Source organism: Condylura cristata, unplaced genomic scaffold (assembly GCF_000260355.1).
Source record: "Condylura cristata isolate star-nosed mole 26May11 unplaced genomic scaffold, ConCri1.0 scaffold00003, whole genome shotgun sequence".
In the NCBI taxonomy this organism is placed as follows: Eukaryota; Metazoa; Chordata; class Mammalia; order Eulipotyphla; family Talpidae; genus Condylura; species Condylura cristata.
The window spans coordinates 10,424,877-10,443,504 of NW_004567104.1; the positions used below are offsets into that span (position 1 = coordinate 10,424,877).

An 18,628-nucleotide genomic window follows, 5' to 3' on the forward strand; every position below is an offset into this window, starting at 1 on the left:
TTGGTTATTTGGAAATTCAGGTAAAGAACTCATTTCTCCAGTCCTCATTTAACATTTACTTCATTAATAAGCCAGAATCAAAAGAAAAATACTGGATGGTTTCACTAATAGAAGGAGCATAAGGGAAGGCGGGAGGGGAAAGCAATTGTAATAAAGGGAAAAAAAACAATGAACAACTATATACCAGAGACATTTAATGGGGGTGGAGTAGGGAATGGGATCAAAAATGGGGAGGAAAAGTACACAGGACTATGGTGATGGCACATGGGTGATGGGAAGTCCACAGGGATTACAACCGAGATTGAAAAAGGCACAAAATGAAGCATGATGTAAAAATAAATTTAAAAAAATTTTTTTTTACTTCATTAACTAGTAGAGTTAATGGTTGTAAATTAACACATTCAGATTCTATAAAAATTGAAATTTCTGATATTTATTAATAAGGACATAAACAATTGCTATTTCTAGAATCTAGATAATATGTAAAGGTAGTCCCATTCTAAGTATTATATGCTTTAATTTGTGCTTTTATCTACATATAAATTGTACATTACAACTAACTGTAACATAGCAACTGCTTGGCTATTGATGTTAAAAGTAAGAAGCATTTACCAAGTTGGTTTAAACTGGTCCACTAGCTTCATCATAGTTTGTTGTCATTAATGAAAGTTCGGGTAACTAATGGATTCTACTTCTTCCTGTAGGTTTGTTTCAATCTACAGAGGACCCAGTCACACCTACAAAGTTCAGAGACTGACGGAATCCACTTGCTACTCCTTCAGAATCCAGGCAGCAAGCGAGGCCGGGGAAGGTCCCTTCTCAGAAATCTACACTTTCAACACAACCAAGAGTGTCCCTCCCACCATCAAAGGTTTGTAGGCAGTGTATTCTGCTATACTGTATGGTGAAATCAAGGAAATATTGAAACTTAGAGTAGGAGATGGATGCTTGAATCTAACCTTGAATCTATTCTAATATATCTGATATTTACAAGATAAAATCAAAAGAACATTCTAAAAAAGGTAGTCAGGAAATGGGTTCTCTGAGGAAATTAGAGGCCTCAAAAGGCCTACTAATCGTCACTTCTCTTAAGTGTATATGATTACTGCCAATAATTTGGTAGTGAAACATTTTTATCCCCTCCAAGGATAGATGGGCAAGAAAATGACCTATTCGGGAGGCTTTGGGTTTGAAATGAGTGTGAACTCCTGGTGATGTAGACATATGACAGCTTAGCACATGAGGATGGACTATCTCTTCTGAAGACACGCAGGGAAACGGGTCAGAATTCATCTTTAAATGACCTCGGTGCCTAGATTTGAGACTGACTACATAGGCAACCTCAGCACCCTGTCCCCACAATCCATACCTCTTATTTTTAAAAGCTGTAGTAGCAGTCTCTTCAAATCTCCTTGAGTATTTGTCTTTAGGTTTTTAAGTGACTAGTTTATTGTCAGCACCATCTGGATTCTTCTTTCGCCAACTCAAGTGAGCAAGATGTACTCTGTCTGGGTTCTTTCTTCACTGACTCAACAGAATCCACATGCTACTCCTTCAGAGTTCGGCCTTCTGCACAGCTGTCTTGCAAAGCTAGACAGCAATAGCCAGCCCTAGCCACTGGGGTGGGCCTCGCCCCAGACCCTTCAGAGATTGCTGAATTTGGACCACTTCTCCTAATAGTGTGGTTCCTGGGAAGGACCCCACTGCTGTCTTTGCAGAATGGGAATTGCTGGTGGCTTTATGTGAAATACCCTGATACTGGCTGATAGATAAGCAGTTCACCTGAACCCATTTGTATATGGGTAAAAGTGAGGGTGAACTCTGTTATTTGGGAGAGTAAGGGAGTGAGCACAACCTGTAAATAAGCACCTATGCATGTCTGGCCCCAGGAACAGGCCAGCAAATCACCACTTCCAACTGGAGGGGCTAGGTCAGTTGCCTCCAGAACACAGAGTTGATTACAGGAGAGTGGGGACCTCCAGCCCTGGGTCAGAGGTGCTGGGATTCTGAAGGTTCCCATAGCTCTGCCCACGGTTCTTTATGGTAAACACCTTCCTCTACTTCCCTGCCCTTGAACAGTCCAGAAGCTCTTTGACAGTTTCTTCTTCGTGTGACTGAAAAACAACTGCACATGGGTATACTTACACAAGGCCTTACTGGGGTCCATGAGCTGCAAACGCCCCAGTCCTGTCGTCTTTTAACCAAAATAGAAGAGAGTGCTGAGCTTGAGGTGGCTGATAGATTTGTTTTGACAAGAAAAATCAACCACTTTTACCTATTAGCAAGTTGCATGGATCTTTCTGACACCATCTCTACCTCTCAGAGTGATTGTTCGTAGCTGTTTATTTTGTGGCAAACAGAACATTGAATAGCACCTGCATTTCAAGGCACCGTTTCTTAGGAGAGGCCATCTCCTCAGGCAGAGCCCTGCCCTCTCAGACTCAAGAAATTGTCTTAGTCAAAGGACTGTTTAGTCTGATAAGATTCTTTGTTTAGTTTTTTTTTCATAAATTACTTAGAGTTTTTTACTAACTAATCCAACTTTTTTTTTTATTTAAGAGAACCTTTCTTCTGAAACAGGTCATACAGAAATGCAAGTATTAACAACTGCCTTTCAAAAATTAATATCACATAACTGGAAATTTGGAATAAAGGGATTCAGAAAGAGGAATTACATGTTCTAGATAGATAACAGAAAAATATCAGACATTGAACTAAAGTGTAGAGTAGTAAACGCTCTGAGAAAATACCTTAAAATTTTAACATTTTAAGTTCTTTACTATAACATGATATGGCTTTGAACCAGAATAACCAATTTCAATAGGTGAAAAATAAACTAAAAAATATAAGTTTTGAAAGACTTCCCAATGCTGCTCATTCTCTGAGACTTGTCTCAGATGCTCCCTGCTCCTCACACTGTCCTTAGACTCATGTTTGTGATTCTGCCACTTGTCTCAGATGCTCCCTGCTCCTCACACCCCCTTAGACTCATGTTTGTGATTCTCCCTACATCAAGCTGGTTCCTCTCATTTTCGTCTGCCTTATGTTTCCTTTTCTACTTGCATCCCAAGTCCTCCCCTCCCTCAACTAGATCTTAATTTCTTGAAAGCAGAATTTATTGTATCCATTTTTGCACCCCCCAAAATTTCTAGTACAAGGCTAGTCATAAAAGATGCTCAGTAGCCATGGAAAAAATGACACACATGTGACTCAGTCTATGCAGTAATTAATAGAGTAATGAGCAAAGGATTCTTCAGTAGTGGTTTACCACTCAAGGATGTCTTCTCTGTCTAAAGGGTGCTCTGCTGTTTTTCTAGGAGGCTGAACAAATTCCCCTCTCATGGCAGGCACAAGTACTCTCTCTAGGTTCTTACTAGTACTACTAAAATAGTGACTGTTAACTTTAAAGTTGGGTATATGGATTTGTATTTCAGCACCTCGTGTAACACAGTTAGAAGGAAATGCATGTGAAATTTTGTGGGAGACCGTACCACCAATGAAAGGCGACCCTGTCAATTACATCCTGCAGGTATTGGTTGGAAGAGAATCTGAGTACAAACAGGTAAGAACCACAGTGCACAGTACGTATGTGGCTTATTAAGAGTCAGACCCCTTGCCTCTGCCTACTGCCATGAATGAAATGATTTAGCAGCCAGTGAGCTACATTTTCTTTTCTTTAAATCACTCACAGAAACTGTCAATAAGTACCTACTACTCTAAGGCACATAATCCCTAGTTTATATTCTATTTTGAAGATGGTGGTATATTCATCTTAAAATTTCAGCTCAGTTCTCATACTTTAAGAGTATGAGAGTATGTTTTAAGTATTTTAAGAGTATGCTATAAGTATTTTAAGCTGTCATTTATAGATGATATTGGTGTTTTTGTTTACAAATAAAGTCCTTTGTAATTGAAAATCAAAGTGCTAGTGGTTTTGCTATAGAAGCAAATACTGAAGCCTATGTCTGCCTGCCTTTCATTTTAAAGTTTTACAAATGTGGGCCCTCCCTGGTGGCACAACAGGTTAAAATACAGCACTATGAAGGTGTCTGCAGCCACTGCAGGATGAGTTCAATCCCTGGCCAAGGAGGTGACCCACATGGTGTGGCAGACCTCTCCTGACCCAACTGATGCTCCCCTCAGCAGTGTATCTCAGTACATCTCCCTGTTCAGCTCCCCAACTTGTCGCTGGTGAAACTTCTTACTCCCCACACCTCTGGCCCAACTCTTGTATGTATAAATAAATAAATCTTTTTAAAAAATGGTTTTACAGATTTTCAAGTAGATTTTAAAATGAAAGGCAGGAAAATGACCTCTTAGCCCTTAAGACTCCATGATTCAGAAACTCTGGTCCCCTCTTGTCACTCTTTAATTCACATAGGAATCACCTGGAATTTTGTAAAATGCAGACTCTGATTTTATAGGTCTGATTTATAGGTCTGGGGTGGGGTTTCAGATCTGTTGTTTGTTCATAGACCATTATTTGAGTAGCAAGACTATGAATTGCCTGATAAACCCATGTACAGAGGATATAACTGAACTATCACCAGGTAAACAGTGTTATTTTCATACCTCTTTTTGATGTTTAATGCTTCCCAGGCCACCCATTATTATGTCTGAAACCTATCCACTATTATTTCCAGAAACTTAACTAGGTGATATCAGGATAATACAGTTATTCCATTAGAAAAATCAAGTCCCCTTCATTGTCAGCACCTTGAATAGAGGCATACATTTGTATTTATATATTATTTATATATATTGAACCAAAAAGGTGAAGGCACATGTCACCAGTCTTTTAAAACGTAAGAAACATTTGTGGAGACTTTTTTTTTCCTTCAATTTTTTTTTTTTTAATACATACAAGAACTGGGGTACAGGCCAGAGGTATGAGGAAAGGGTGGGTGAGAGGATTTACCAGAGACAGAATGGGGAGCAGAACAGGCAAATGTACTGATACACGCTGCTGAGGGGAGCAGCAGGTGAGACAGGAGAAGTCTGCCATGCCATGTGGGTCACCTCCCTGGCCAGGAATGGAACTAGTGCTGCAGTAGCTGTGAATAGCTTTATAGTGCTGTGCTTTAACCAATTATGCCACCAGGGAAGGCCCTGAAGATTTCTTTATTCAGCGTTTTAGACACCAGATATATAAAAACATAAAGAATTATTTTAGTAATAGTTTTTGTTAAATTGTAACAATTTTATTAAATTTTACCTTATAATAATAATGAATAATTACAACTGAAATGTATAAAAAGAATCCAAGATTCTTTTTAGGTACATGTCATTGTACTCTGTTAATATGAAGTAAGTTGCTTTAAGCACATTTTTGTAAAAACTTTATGTGAAATAAGACATCCTGCCAGTATTGATTACCATCAGAGGATGTTATCACCAGAGTTTCCATCATTCCTCTTAAGAGCAAAAACACTGCCATTTTCTTTCATTTTCCAATGAAAGAAAGTAGCTTTCATGTCAGAGTAAATAATTTCACACCTATAGTTGTTTCATCTCACCGTGAAGATATGATGGGTTTCAAGGTCACAGCTTAAAGTATAGAGCATATGGAGCAAGTGTTTTCCTCACTAGATTTAGTCATCTTCAGTGTTTAGTCATCTTCAGTGTTTACATTGCTCTTCCATAGCAATGTAAAAGCGGTTAAATGATGAAATGTTATTAAATTTCACAGTTTATCAACTGACACACAGTAGATCATTTTTCAATAGTAGTTCATTGCATGTATTTTAAAATCTTTTATTGCACATACCATGTTTGTCTTCCTTTCTTAGAAAAATATTCTCCTCAAAGCACAGTGACTTGTTTCATGTTGAAAAAACAGCATTTTTTGTTCAATTTTACATGTTAGACATTGCCAAATTGTGGGCAATGTTGAAAATTTAGATTTTAATGGCCAAATGCCATTTTCCAGTCTTGTTAGTTGTTCAGTGTTAAATACTTAGGTCCATGGATAGGTAAATACTAATGTTAATACACAGGCACGTATATGCGTATATGCCTCATATATTTGCTGTTCTAAACAGTTATAAACAAGAGTTTCTTGAAAATATACGTAAAAGAGTTTGTTGAAAATATATGTAAAGCAATACACAGCAGGCTGGGTAGGTCCGTATTAGCATTCTTCACATAACTGTTGTTTCCTGTGTTTACCAAGAAATGATTAAGGCAGGTGGTACATGAAAAGTCACGGTTGAGTCAAGGACAAATTGTACTGAGGATTTTGCTTCTGTCTATTCGATAAGCATTAACTTAAACATGATGTTTTGAGTATTTCATTCAGTTGTTCTGGACACGAGATAGGGACATGAAAGCTATTTATATGATGTGTGCAGAGTAATAGTTAAAATAATTATGGGCCAGAGATAACAGGCTTTGAATTCATTGAAGCAAAGCAAAAGCAAATGAGAGGGTGATCATTGCTGAGCACGGAGCACAACAGAGCTACACCATCATAGGCAGAGCTGCATACACCTCAATCACTGCACCAGCCAGCCAGGATCCACTAATATGTGGGCTTGTTTTCTTCATTTTTATTGTCTGGGGTTGACACAGTTAGATGCTTGGAAATTTTTTTTTTTTTGGCATGCATAAAAATGACAATTTCAAAGGAAAAGGGTTACTTACACTTGCAATGGTGATAAGAGTAAGCTGCAGCATGGGATGGATTTAGAAGTGATATTTGTGACCTAAATAAGAAAAATCACCCAGAGCAGGAAGCTGTCCTGCACCCATGCAAGGACTCAGAACCAAAGCTTTTCTGATGCATTGCCTGAAACATTGACTTTAGCTTTGCATTGGCTCTAGCTTATGAGATTTCTGTGTTCAGCTGTCATAATGAGGGTGAAGAGGGTATAGTTGGGCAGTTAGTTTTAATTAAGAAACACTGTATTAAAGTATTAAGTCCTCATCTAAAATATTCTGCATTAGAATGTAGTCATATGTTATGTGGTTTTTCAGCCAGTTAATAATATTCCAAGTATAAGCTTCTTTCAAGAAGCTTAAAATTTCATTCTAAACAGTATTAATTTTTAAAGCATTCTCTATACATAATGAAAATTGTATGTGTATTGACTGGTTTTGTCAATATGTAACTGTATAGTAATGCATAATGTTAAGTAAAAAAATTCATACCCCAGTTCAGAAAGCAGTAATCTTTACAAAAATTTCAATCTAAGCATTGATGATAAGTGTCACAAAGTAAGAAATTACTACCTATATGGGGTCAAATATGTATAAGTTATTTCTAGTCTTGATGCTTAAATTACTTGAATTAGGAAACCCTTTCAAGCATTTGATAAAAACTTGAGCTCCATATTTAATTTGATGTAGCCTTTATATAAATATACTTTTATACCATTTTTAAAATACAATAAAGTCCTCAATATTGTCAGTAGTTTCTGAGAAACTAACTTTAAGTGAAACAACATATTGTGAAACCAGGTTTATAATTTCTCTGATGAACATAACATAAAATGATTTTGTATAGTGCATTATTTAAAGACCTGCTATGTAGTGTTAGAATGTACATTGATTCCTCATAGCACCACATAAGGCACCACATGGAAAGATCTTTTCTTGACAGAACTATTTTAAAGTCTTGGAACCAACATAGTTTTTACTGACTTTCAGGCCACTTCCCTAACACAGAAATGAAATAATTCAGCTATGACTAACCATTGTACAGTTCATCAAAATGGAGATACTTAAAAGTCCTTTGTCTTACCAGTCCTTAATTTTTTTTTAGATGTGCAGGCCCCTGTAAGTATCTATGATACGTACATCAGAAAAATACTCATGCACACATCCATTTAAACGTTCACATGAAACAAACATATTTAATTTCATGGCGTCCAGACATAGGATCCAGGTTTATTGAGAAACTAATTTGTACTGTAAGGAAAGCCTAGCAGACAAGAAAACAACATCATCAGCACTCAGAGATTATCAGCTTATTGGGATGAGAAAAGGATACCCCCAAGAAGCATTTGGGGACCAGGATACCTGCCCAGCATTGTACCCTCTGCCAAAGGAGGCTGCAGGCTGGTGGGTTTCCTCCTGCTCTGGGAGCCCACGGGTTATGATTGCTGCTGTAGCCATGTAGTATTGCAGATTTTAATCACCTCACTGTGCTTCAACTGCCTGGTGGTGAAAGTAGGGGCGCTAATCTCTAACTCGGGGTACCTGTGAGCATCAGCGCTGTGTAAATGACAACACTGCTGCAATGTCTCCCTTTCCAGTCCTTAAGGAAGGGGTAGAGATGGCAGCCAGCAAAATCCTCCAGTCTTCCTCTTCAGAGATTCTGTGTTTAGAAGATTTCAACTAATGCAGCATGTTATTTTGAGTTAAGGGTCGCAGATACTTCACTTCAGTAATCTGAATATTACATTACCTTCTCCCATTTGGAATAAACATGTCAAAATTACTTTAAAATATATTGTACATCAAATCAAGAAATAGTCTTTGTAAAAATAATATTGCTTATATACTTATTGCACTATTATGATTGGTTTCTTCAATAAAGCAAATCTTCACTAGAGCTATGCTTTTTAAATTGGGTTGAGACAGAGGGAAAACCCATAATGGTGCCCCCTGTCAGAGTGAATGGAAACAGAGGGTCCCAAGGCACAGTCTGCTGCCCTATGTGGAGAGCTGCACAGGGCCCGGAGAAGGCACTGTGGAGGCACAACTGTGCAGCTGATCTGATGACCTTAGGTCGTGATGTTGTGATCCAGTAATTGTGACTATTTGCACAAAAATCAGGAACCAGAATCCTCGATAAAGAGGGTATTGGGATTGTTTTCAATTGTTTTTCTCAGCTAGGAATTCATCCAAAAGTCTAAATAAACCACTGGTGACCATTTCCAAAATATATTAGAATGCCACATTTTCTGTCAGTATGCTGAAAACAATTATTTGTTAATCATTCCATTGCTCACTATGATGGCTATGCTGGTATTAAACTCTGTTGGCCTATGTGGTTTATATGTGTGTCCTGGTACTTAATGTTCATGTTTGCTTATTTCTGATAATTATCCTCCTTTTCAAATAGTGTGGTATAAGAGCACTTTTCCTTTCATCTTTGAGTACTCTAGAGAATGTTCATTGAGCATCTACTTTGCTCGCATTGTTGTGCTGGTTGCCATAGAGATGTAAAGATTAATAAAATACAGTCCCACATTTAATATGTTTAGCTTTTTTTATTACAAAAGTTTATTTTTACATCATTTTGTACATTTTTTTGTTTAGCTTTTTTTTTTTAAAGATAGTGTTAACACTTTTGGCAGTGCTGTGAGAGAAAGTTGCTGTTCCAAATAAAGCAATAAGAAGGGCTAAAAAAACATATTTACAAGTTAATACCTCACTTTTGACTAGATTTGTCTAAGGAAATTTTCTTGAATTAGATATTCATTTTCCTTCACTAAGCTTTTTGCCTAGTGATATGAGAAAAGTAGCATTCCTTTGCTTGCTTTCAAAATACATTTTCAGAGATCTTTAGAAACAATTAACATTGAGAAGAACCATTAAAATTACTGTATAAGGTCTAGTCAGGATTCCATGGATTGGGTTTCTGGAAGTTATACTTTTGAGCCAACTTTCTTAAAAGGATTTAGCCATGCAAATGCTGGACAGCTTATCATTAGGATAGATATAAATAAATGAGTGTGGGAATAGGATATTAAGTAGTTTTCTACAATGAGACTTTTGTTTGATGACAAAAAGTAAGAGACCACAATCATAGAAATGCTACTGAAATATTTGCTTGGCATAGACTGGGCGGGGAGTTCTATCCATACACCCTAGGGGAAAGGCAGTGCTTTCCCTCTGAGTCAGTGGGACGCAGGCAGGGTGATCTGGAAAGTGCTTCATGCAAACAGGGATAGGTGCACCCATGTGGGAAGGCCAGGAGCATCGGCCGCATGTCACACTGTAGTCAGAATACTGAATAAGAAGATGGTGGCCTCCCTCTCTACCACAGGGAATGGAAGAAGCAGAGCCAGGGCAGTTCAGGTGGTGAGGATAACGATGTGTCTGAGTGAGAAATGGGATCTCCTTATAGCACACCCCTTGCCATAAAATCTAAAAAAATCAGCATCCTCTCTGATCCACTTTTTCTTCATCTCTAAAATCTAATGCTTTCCTACCTGGTGGAGCAGGGTTAAGTCATAGCACTATGAAGCTATCAGCAGCCATTGCAGCAGAGTTCCATCTGTAGACAGGGAGCTGATCCACATGGTGCAGCAGACCTCTCCTGGCATTCCCGCTGCTCCCCTCAGCAGTGTAGTTCAGTGGATCTACCTGCTCTACTCCCCACACTGTCTCTATTGAATCCTCTCATCCTCTTCCCATACCTCCCACCTGTACCCCCCCTTTCTTGTATACATAAATAAATAAATCTTTTTTTTTAATCCAATTCCCACCTGACAGAGGAATGATATTCACTAGACAGTAATTAGGAAGATTAAATTCGATAAAATTGACTTATCTAAGTATATTCCTTTCACAAAACATTTTCCCAAACATCACTTCCTTTAATCCTCCATTCCCCTTTGGAGTTAAGTTAGGTACTTCATTATCTCCATGCTGAACATGAGCAACTAAAGTGCAAAGTTTTTACCTGTCCAAGATCACAAACTTAAAAAGTGGCAGAGCAAGGGCTTAAGACCTGGAACCCCAATTCCAGATCCTTGAGGAGAATGTAACCAGTGTCTCCCAGGGGCCAAATCAGACCAGACTCAGGCTCCCCGGAGTTACACAGAAGAAAAGAAAAGAAAGGTCCCAGGCTACAGTAGCTCACATTTTCCAGAGCATAAACTTCTGAAGAGATGGGGCCTCCAAAAACATTCACGAAAGAGGCATATCAGGGTTCCTTACAGCCAAAGGTTAGAAGACAGCTTTTCTCTCACTATCTCAGCTTTAATCACCACCATCAAGTCAGGATGAATTATATACCTGGGACATTGCAAATAGGAAAACCAAAGTTTAGATAGCAAGCCTGCAGGGACCTGCTTATCAAACTGCTGGAGTGTCCCATGGGTCCACTCCTTCTGTCCACAGTTGGTCCCAAAGCTTTGAAGGCGTCCCTCTCAATACTAATGTAAACATTTAATTTTCAAATATTAAATCTAATTAAGAAAATAAAAGTGTTCACAATTAAAAGATCTCTTTAAAGAACTAAAAGTCCACACCATTGTTTCCCTGAGATCACCCACTTGGAAAATTCTTTAAGGAGCTGTTCTATCTATCTCCCCTAGTTTGCATTCCTGAATGGCTGTGTGGGGGTCGGGGCAATCACCATGACAATGATCTCTCCATAAACTGCCTGTTCCACTTATGGTTGGAATGGTGAGCAGAAAAGAGCAGTCTCTTGGTGCCACTAGGGTGGAGGAGAGGGAGGGTGTCTTTCTTACTGCCCTTTAGTTCTTGATACCTAGCCATATTCTACCTGCAATTCCAATTCTTCAGGATTATGCCTTTGTCTTTATGGAAACTAATTCTCTGTAAGAATTTGTTTAACACCTTACAAAGGGAATAGTGGGAGTAATGATGAATCAGAAAAGTATGAGGAAAAATCAATTGTTTTTTATAAAAACCAAACTTCACTGAATATAGTAAGTAAAATATTTAAAGTCTATTTTGTAAAGTTTGAAAATGGAGGAAAAATCTTAAGAAAAAAGCTAGTCATCAAGTGAGCAAATACTGGAAATGTGTACTCTTTTCTAAACCCTGAATCCTTTTTTTTGTCATACAATTTGCTCAGCTCTACTGAGGGTATGGCCTATTGTTTGAAAATGACCATACCTATCACTCTTTTGATGAACTTGTTTTTAATTTCTAGCTGTAAGAATAACAGTTAATATTTGCTAGGCAATTACTATGTATCAAAGATGTTTTGAGCACTTTACAGATGCCAATTTGATGCCACTCTTTTAGAAAGAGTTTAATTTTTTTTTTTAATTTTATTTCATTTATTCATACAGAACTGGGGTACAGGCCAGAGATGAGGAGGGTGAGAGGATTCACCAGACACAGAGTGGGGTACAGAACAGGCAGATCTACGAAGTACACTGCTGAGGGGAGCAGCGGGCAGGTCAGGAGAGGTCTGCCACACCATGTGGTCACCTCCGGGGCAGGCGGGAATCGAACTCATGCGGAAGTGGCTTTAGATTCTCAGTGCTGTGCTTTAACCCGCTGCGCCACCAGGGAGGGCCGAAAGAGTTTAATTTTACTTCATTATTTTCCCACCAACCAAGGCTCTTACTAATGTGGTACAGTTCCAGCTGTATTTTTCTTAATCTCTATTCACTGACTCCAGTATAAACCATAAATTCCTGTGTAATTTTAATCTAATTATGATTTCCTTTACATTTTTTGAACATTAACATTACTTTGATAGAAGAACCTTGTGAGAACTATCAGAATCCTTCCTCAGAGACTCCTGGCAACTTCAGTCAATTCAAAGGATAAAAATCTCTAAGTAAATGGTAGTTTTCAAGTTCCTGTTGGAATAAGCCTCCTTACTATGATTATGTTGTTATCATATGGTTACATCAGGGCTAGCAAAGGAGAAGAAAAATCCAGATCCTCAGTGGAAAAATCAAGTTGATCATACAGAAAGGAGACATCTAAGACAGTCCATCGAATTATTTAAATATTATTTATTTAAATAATATACTATATCAAAAATTTTCTCAAGAAGTGATAAGCAAACCATAAGACCTGGAGAATATAGTTAGAGCACATATCAAGCAAAGAACTTAAACCCTACAATTGAATAAAACAAACATGAGAAAGGAGAAAACAGCTTAAACATACTCTGCACCAAAGAAGGTATCTGAATACAAACAAGCCCTTCGGGGAGTGGAAAAGGCAGTGCATCACTAGGACTTGGGGAGCTACAGGCAGGCAAGGTAGCAGTCTCCCACTAGAGTGACTCAGACAAAAGGCTGACAAATGGGGGGGGAGCAATGGGTGCAATTCCAGCTCTCCTGTTTTGCTGGTGGGAGTACAGTGATAGAATTACTCAGGAAACTTTCTTCTAAAATTAAATACAGACTTTCCCTATAGCCCAGCACTTCTAGTCTTAAGTTTCTGCCCCCAGAAAACCCAAAACTTCAGACCTCAAAGATTGTTTAAAAAAAAAGAGGGGGGGGGGCCTCCTCGGTGGCGCAGCAGATTAAAGCACAGCACTGAGAAGCTAAAGCCACTTCAGCACAAGTTCAATCCCCGCCTGCCCCGGAGGTGATCCACATGGTGTGGCAGACCTCTCCTCACCCGCCCGCTGCTCCCCTCAGCAGTGTACTTCGTTAATCTGCCTGTTCTGCTCCCCACTCTGTCTCTGGTGAAGCCTCTAGCCACCCCTGAGCCTCTGGCCTGTACCCCAGTTCTGTATGCACAAATAAATAAATCTTTAAAAAAAAAAGTTATAGCTATTTTAGTAATAAAAGCTTCAAACTGCAAATAATGAAAGTGCCCATCCAAAACGAAATGGATAAATTAAGATAAGGAAACAACTATTGAATCAATAAATTGAATTAATCTCATAGGCCCAAGAAAGTACCTGTTGTTTGATTCCATTTACATGAATTTCCAGAGCAAGCCCAACTAATCACACAACTAGAAGATTAGTTTCTTCTCTTAGGGGTAGGGTGAGCTATCTTGATGAGACAGTGTTACACAGTATGTTCAAGTGCCAAAAAAATCATTCAAATGAAATTGAATTTTATTGTTTTTAATTGCTTCAACTTAAAAATGTTAATTGGTGGGTCGAGGTCCTAGAGTCCTTCATAACTTAACTGATTGATTGCCTAAATTATTACTAAGACTTAGTGAGATCATCTTTACTATATCAACGGTAAGGCTAGTCAGTGACTTAATTCCTATCAGCCTCAGCAATACTGAACTTTATATCTCACCCAATGGTGAAGATTTTTTTTTTTTTTAATAAGTGACATGCAGGTTGGGAGATGTTGCTGTATAATTTGTTTCCATTGTGAAGTCACTAGAACCAGTCCCTGTCCATGAGCCCCTCGGTGTCGTATCATTACTTTTGAGATCACAGTATCGTTATATTTTAATTGATCAGAATTTTCCCTTTCTTGAAGGTGTACAAAGGAGAAGAAGCCACATTCCAAATCTCAGGCCTCCAGACCAACACAGACTACAGGTTCCGCGTGTGCGCATGCCGGCGCTGTCTGGACACCTCTCAGGAGCTAAGCGGAGCTTTTAGCCCCTCTGCAGCTTTTGTATTACAACGAAGTGAGGTCATGCTTTCTGGGGACTTGGGGAGCTTAGATGATCCCAAAATGAAGAACATGATGCCTACTGATGAACAGTTCGCAGCCATCATTGTTGTTGGCTTTGCAACTATGTCCATTTTATTTGCCTTTATATTACAGTACTTCTTAATGAAGTAAACAAACCCAACAAAACTAGAGGTATGAATTTAATGCTACACATTTTAATACACATTTATTCAGATACTCCCTCCTTTTAAGTCTTTTTGTTCTTTGATTTATATACTTCTCTTGTTTTACAGATTTAGCTAGGAAAAAAATATCAGTGTTTTGGTGCACCTTTTTGAAATGCAAAACTAGGAAGAGATTAAACTGGATTTAAAAAAAAAAAAAAAAAAGGAACAAGAAGAAAAGCAAACCAGATACCAAATGCTAGCTTTCTTACATTTTCTTGAAATTTTCCAGATTTGCCTTTATTCTATTTTCACTGATGTCTTTTGCAAACCTTTGTGTTTTTTTTTTCTCCATGTTACAGTTTAGTAATTTATATTCACCAGTCACTTAACTATGTCTGATCATCTGTGTCTGTGAACGTGAATCACAGGGTGTAGTGACAGGGCTAGGGTTTCGGTATTGTCAGTGTATTAACCACACAACAGCCGCCACAGCAACAACATACAGAAGATGGTTCACTCAGATAAAGCTGCCGTAAACAACCATTTTGTCACTCAGTTATTTAATTGTGTTTAGCTCATTTAAATCAAAAATGTGTACTTTAAAATATTCTAATAGCCTGTACTTGTTATGATTTTAACACTATGAGCTACCTGTCTCTTAAGAAATCAAGTAACCAAAATGCACCTATAAATTACGGAGCATTGTAGATTTTTACCACATGGATTCATAGCAGTAACTTTAAGAGGGCATTGTGCAATAGTTAGTTATTTCCTTGTTCAGCTATTTAAAAGCTGCTTTGACTTGTTTGTTTGTCTTTGTATATAACTACTTCTAATCTAATCACTAGAGTTATTATATTCTGTTAGGATTTACCAGAATTATATGACAAGAACTGGTGACAGTTGAGTGCCTCTGCCCATTGTCCATGATTAACACTAATTGTGAGCAATCTTCTTACATGTTAGCTCATCGTTTTTGAAAGATTGATCTTTAAGCCGCTCGTTGAGGTATTGATGAAGTGATTGAATATGAATTTCTTAATTCAGTGCATATAATACTAATCTAACAGCAAATGAAAACTGGTAAACCCAAAAGAGAGTCATCTAAATTTGTAGTTCCTTATTTCTGTGGGGTTGGCCTGGCCATGTATGGAGAGGAAATGGTATTTGGTGGTGAGCACAGGCTGTTTGGGGGTCAAAGAGCCTAGATTCTCTCCCTGGATCTGTCACTAACTTGCTGCGTGACCTGAACACGTCACTTTACCTCTCTGTGCCTCAGTTTTCCCATGCATTAAAAATAAAATAAAATAAAATGGGGATTCTATTGTTTGTAAGTGCTTTGAGATCCTTGATCAACAGGTGCTATTGGAGTGCAAAGTATTAACTCTTGCATGTTTATTTTGAGTCACGAGATAATCAATTTTAACCCAAAGTCATTGGATTATTTATATGAAGTCCATATGAAGTACCTCAGGGACATTTAAGAGTTGGAGGTGCAAATATATTCCAAAAGGGTGCAACAGACACAGTGTATCCCCCTGCTTCTGTTTTTGTATATTTTTGCTACTTGGTTTTTCTTGATCATAGCTATTTTGTGCCTATGTTGTCTAAGATTCAATATCCTGTTCTAGCTTATAATATTCCCATACCAAAGTCATGGGGAAACCAACATTATTTTGTTTTTGGTTTATTTATACTATATTCTGCATACAGTACTTTAAATGCCAATTACAGTGCAATCTTTATTTATTGTAAAATTTTTTAAATGTACTTATGGACTAATTTTCCCTTGTAGCATGTTTTTTTTTTTTTTTGTGCTTTATACTTTTGTAATTTTAGGTCAGTCTTGTTACTTGGCAATATCTGTAGTATTATCAATCTTCTGACATTTTCTTGTGTTTTCAGAGATAAGAGCATCTAGTGCATTAAATGCCAAAAAAGTATCCATTATCAGTGATTGAAACGTTTACATGTACCCAGAAAAAACCATAATCATCTCTTAAAAGAAACTGCTAAAATCAATGAATTATTGTGTGCCTATATTAACGTAGTAACTACTAGAGTTATGTATTTTATTATCAACTACAATAATTAGTTTAATTAGCCTTGCAAATGGGTGGCATCAAGGTAAATATATTTTTGCCAAAGTTCTGACCTTCCAAAACTCATTCCTCTATTTAAATGTATTATGAGCCTCTATAACATTGTATCTGCATTTTCAGAAACAATTTCATGCAAATGTTTTAGGGAAACAAGGCATTTTTTTTAGCAATGAAGATTCAACCAAGTACAAGAACCCTGTTTGAGGGGCGGGAGGGAGGGGTGTCTCTTTTGAAACACTTCAAAACTGCTGCTATAAAGAAATTCTCTGAATTGGTTGAAATTTTTAAATAAATAATACTTTAGGCCAAAATTGCTATGAATATTCAATCTTTTGAGGTTTCGTAGATGTTTAACCACCAGAAGGCTGAAGTGTATGAAACACTAGCTGATGGCACTTTATTTTATTGCTCTCCATTATTTGATATTCATTATAATCCCTTCAGTCAAAAAATTATTACTCTGTCTGGCACTGTTTCTATCACAGATATGTATATGTGATATTGATATATAACTATATATATTGCCATTACACACGAACAATAAAATAAAGTGTTATATTAACTTTATCTCTTTGCCCTTTTGCATTATGTAGGAATGAGTGAGTGACTTTCCGATGCTCTGTATGTCAAACTCATCCCTGGGACAAGAAATTCCAGTCATGTGAAGCAAACTGCTCTTTGTCCTCAAAGAAATTGTTTAAAAAAAAAAAAACTTTTTTGAAGTTTTTTCATATTATCTGCCTTGTTCTTATCAACTTGAAATGTTGGCATTTTCTAACCTTGTTTTGTTGGCTACAGTAATTCAGTATTCCTGTCGAAATTGAAAAGTGCCCTAATCGAATGTGTTTGAATGTTGTTATCCTTGCACAATTCTTTAAATCAAAAAACAAAATGTTTTACCTCACTGTTGGACATACATTCCAAGCTTTTCAACTTTAGGAGAAAAAAAAAAATAACCATATGTTTTCTTTCCTGTATTGTAAATTTTAGACTTTCATATACATTGTATTAAAACTGCCATATCAATTTTAATGTATAGATTTTGCAAATACTATGCTCTATGTAATACCTAACTGTATCTGTAGTGTATATGTAATATATTTATGCCCAATAAATGTTTTAATTCTTTCCGACTTAAGTAGGGTTTTTCTATCATGAATAGGAATTGCTTTTGTTGTTGTTGTTACCTGTTTCATAACTTAAATGACATCCCAGAAATGGCGAATTCAGTGGCCTTTAGAGGCCAAGCTGGATGCAGAATGCAGGAAGCTTGCTGTGCTGCTGCTTGTCAGGGCCTGAAAGGTTACCAGCCCCAGTCAAATGCCAGTGATGCCGAAGAAGCTAAAATCCAGATTTCCTTACATGGACCAACTAAAATGTGATTGTGGGCTAGAAGGCCCATAAGCTGCTACTTCAAATATTTGTCAGAATCTGTATGGTAATGTACCCCTCACGTAGCAATTTATCTCTCTGCCAAAAGGCTAGAGCCCACATCTTCTTACCTAGCATGTGAGTGCCTCCTATCCATGATGAACTCATGCAGTCTGACCCCTCCTCTGTGGGCATCAGGCAACAACAGCAACAACAGCAATAACCCACGTGTTCCTATTCTAGACCTGGTGTCAGCATTAGTTTAGATTGTTATGCTAGGCATCTTTTCTGTCTTTTACCTTTGATGGGAAGGGGAATGTATGGAAACGCTAATTGTAACTTATAATTTATATAATTTATATAACAAAAAATAATGGCTATTCTTATGGATAAAAATGACTGGCTGAACACATTAAACGCGTGCTCCTGACAGTTCACTGAACATAGAGCAAAGGATTTTTTTTGTTTAAGCAACAACCCTCTTCAACACTGACAAGAGCAGAAGTTTTTAGCCCCAGTATTTTGGAAACCTGAAGAGGAAAATGGAACTCAATTTTACAAGGGGGAAAGTAAGCACCGAGAATTCAAGATTTTGAAAGAAAAAGGCATTCTCACCTCCCTACTTGAGGTCAGGTACAAAAGTTCATGAAGACCCTTTCAGAAATTGAGGCCTCATAAATTTGCCTCTCCTGCACTCTTTCTCAGGAAACTTCTAGAAGTCATGCTC

At 37.6% G+C, this 18,628-nt stretch overlaps 1 protein-coding gene across 2 annotated transcripts in view; it reads left to right on the forward strand.

Annotated features, from left to right (window-relative positions):
- Window positions 1-17,668, forward strand: part of FNDC3B (fibronectin type III domain containing 3B) — a 332,590-nt gene extending 314,922 nt beyond the window's left edge. For both annotated transcript variants that reach the window (XM_004674965.1, XM_012732895.1), the window contains 3 exons: window positions 705-871; window positions 3,435-3,562; window positions 14,121-17,668. In XM_004674965.1, the coding sequence (XP_004675022.1) occupies window positions 705-871; window positions 3,435-3,562; window positions 14,121-14,432 (607 nt within the window). In that variant the 3' untranslated portion in view covers window positions 14,433-17,668. The remainder of the gene's footprint in view (window positions 1-704; window positions 872-3,434; window positions 3,563-14,120) is intronic.
- The last annotated feature ends 960 nt before the right edge of the window (window positions 17,669-18,628 follow it).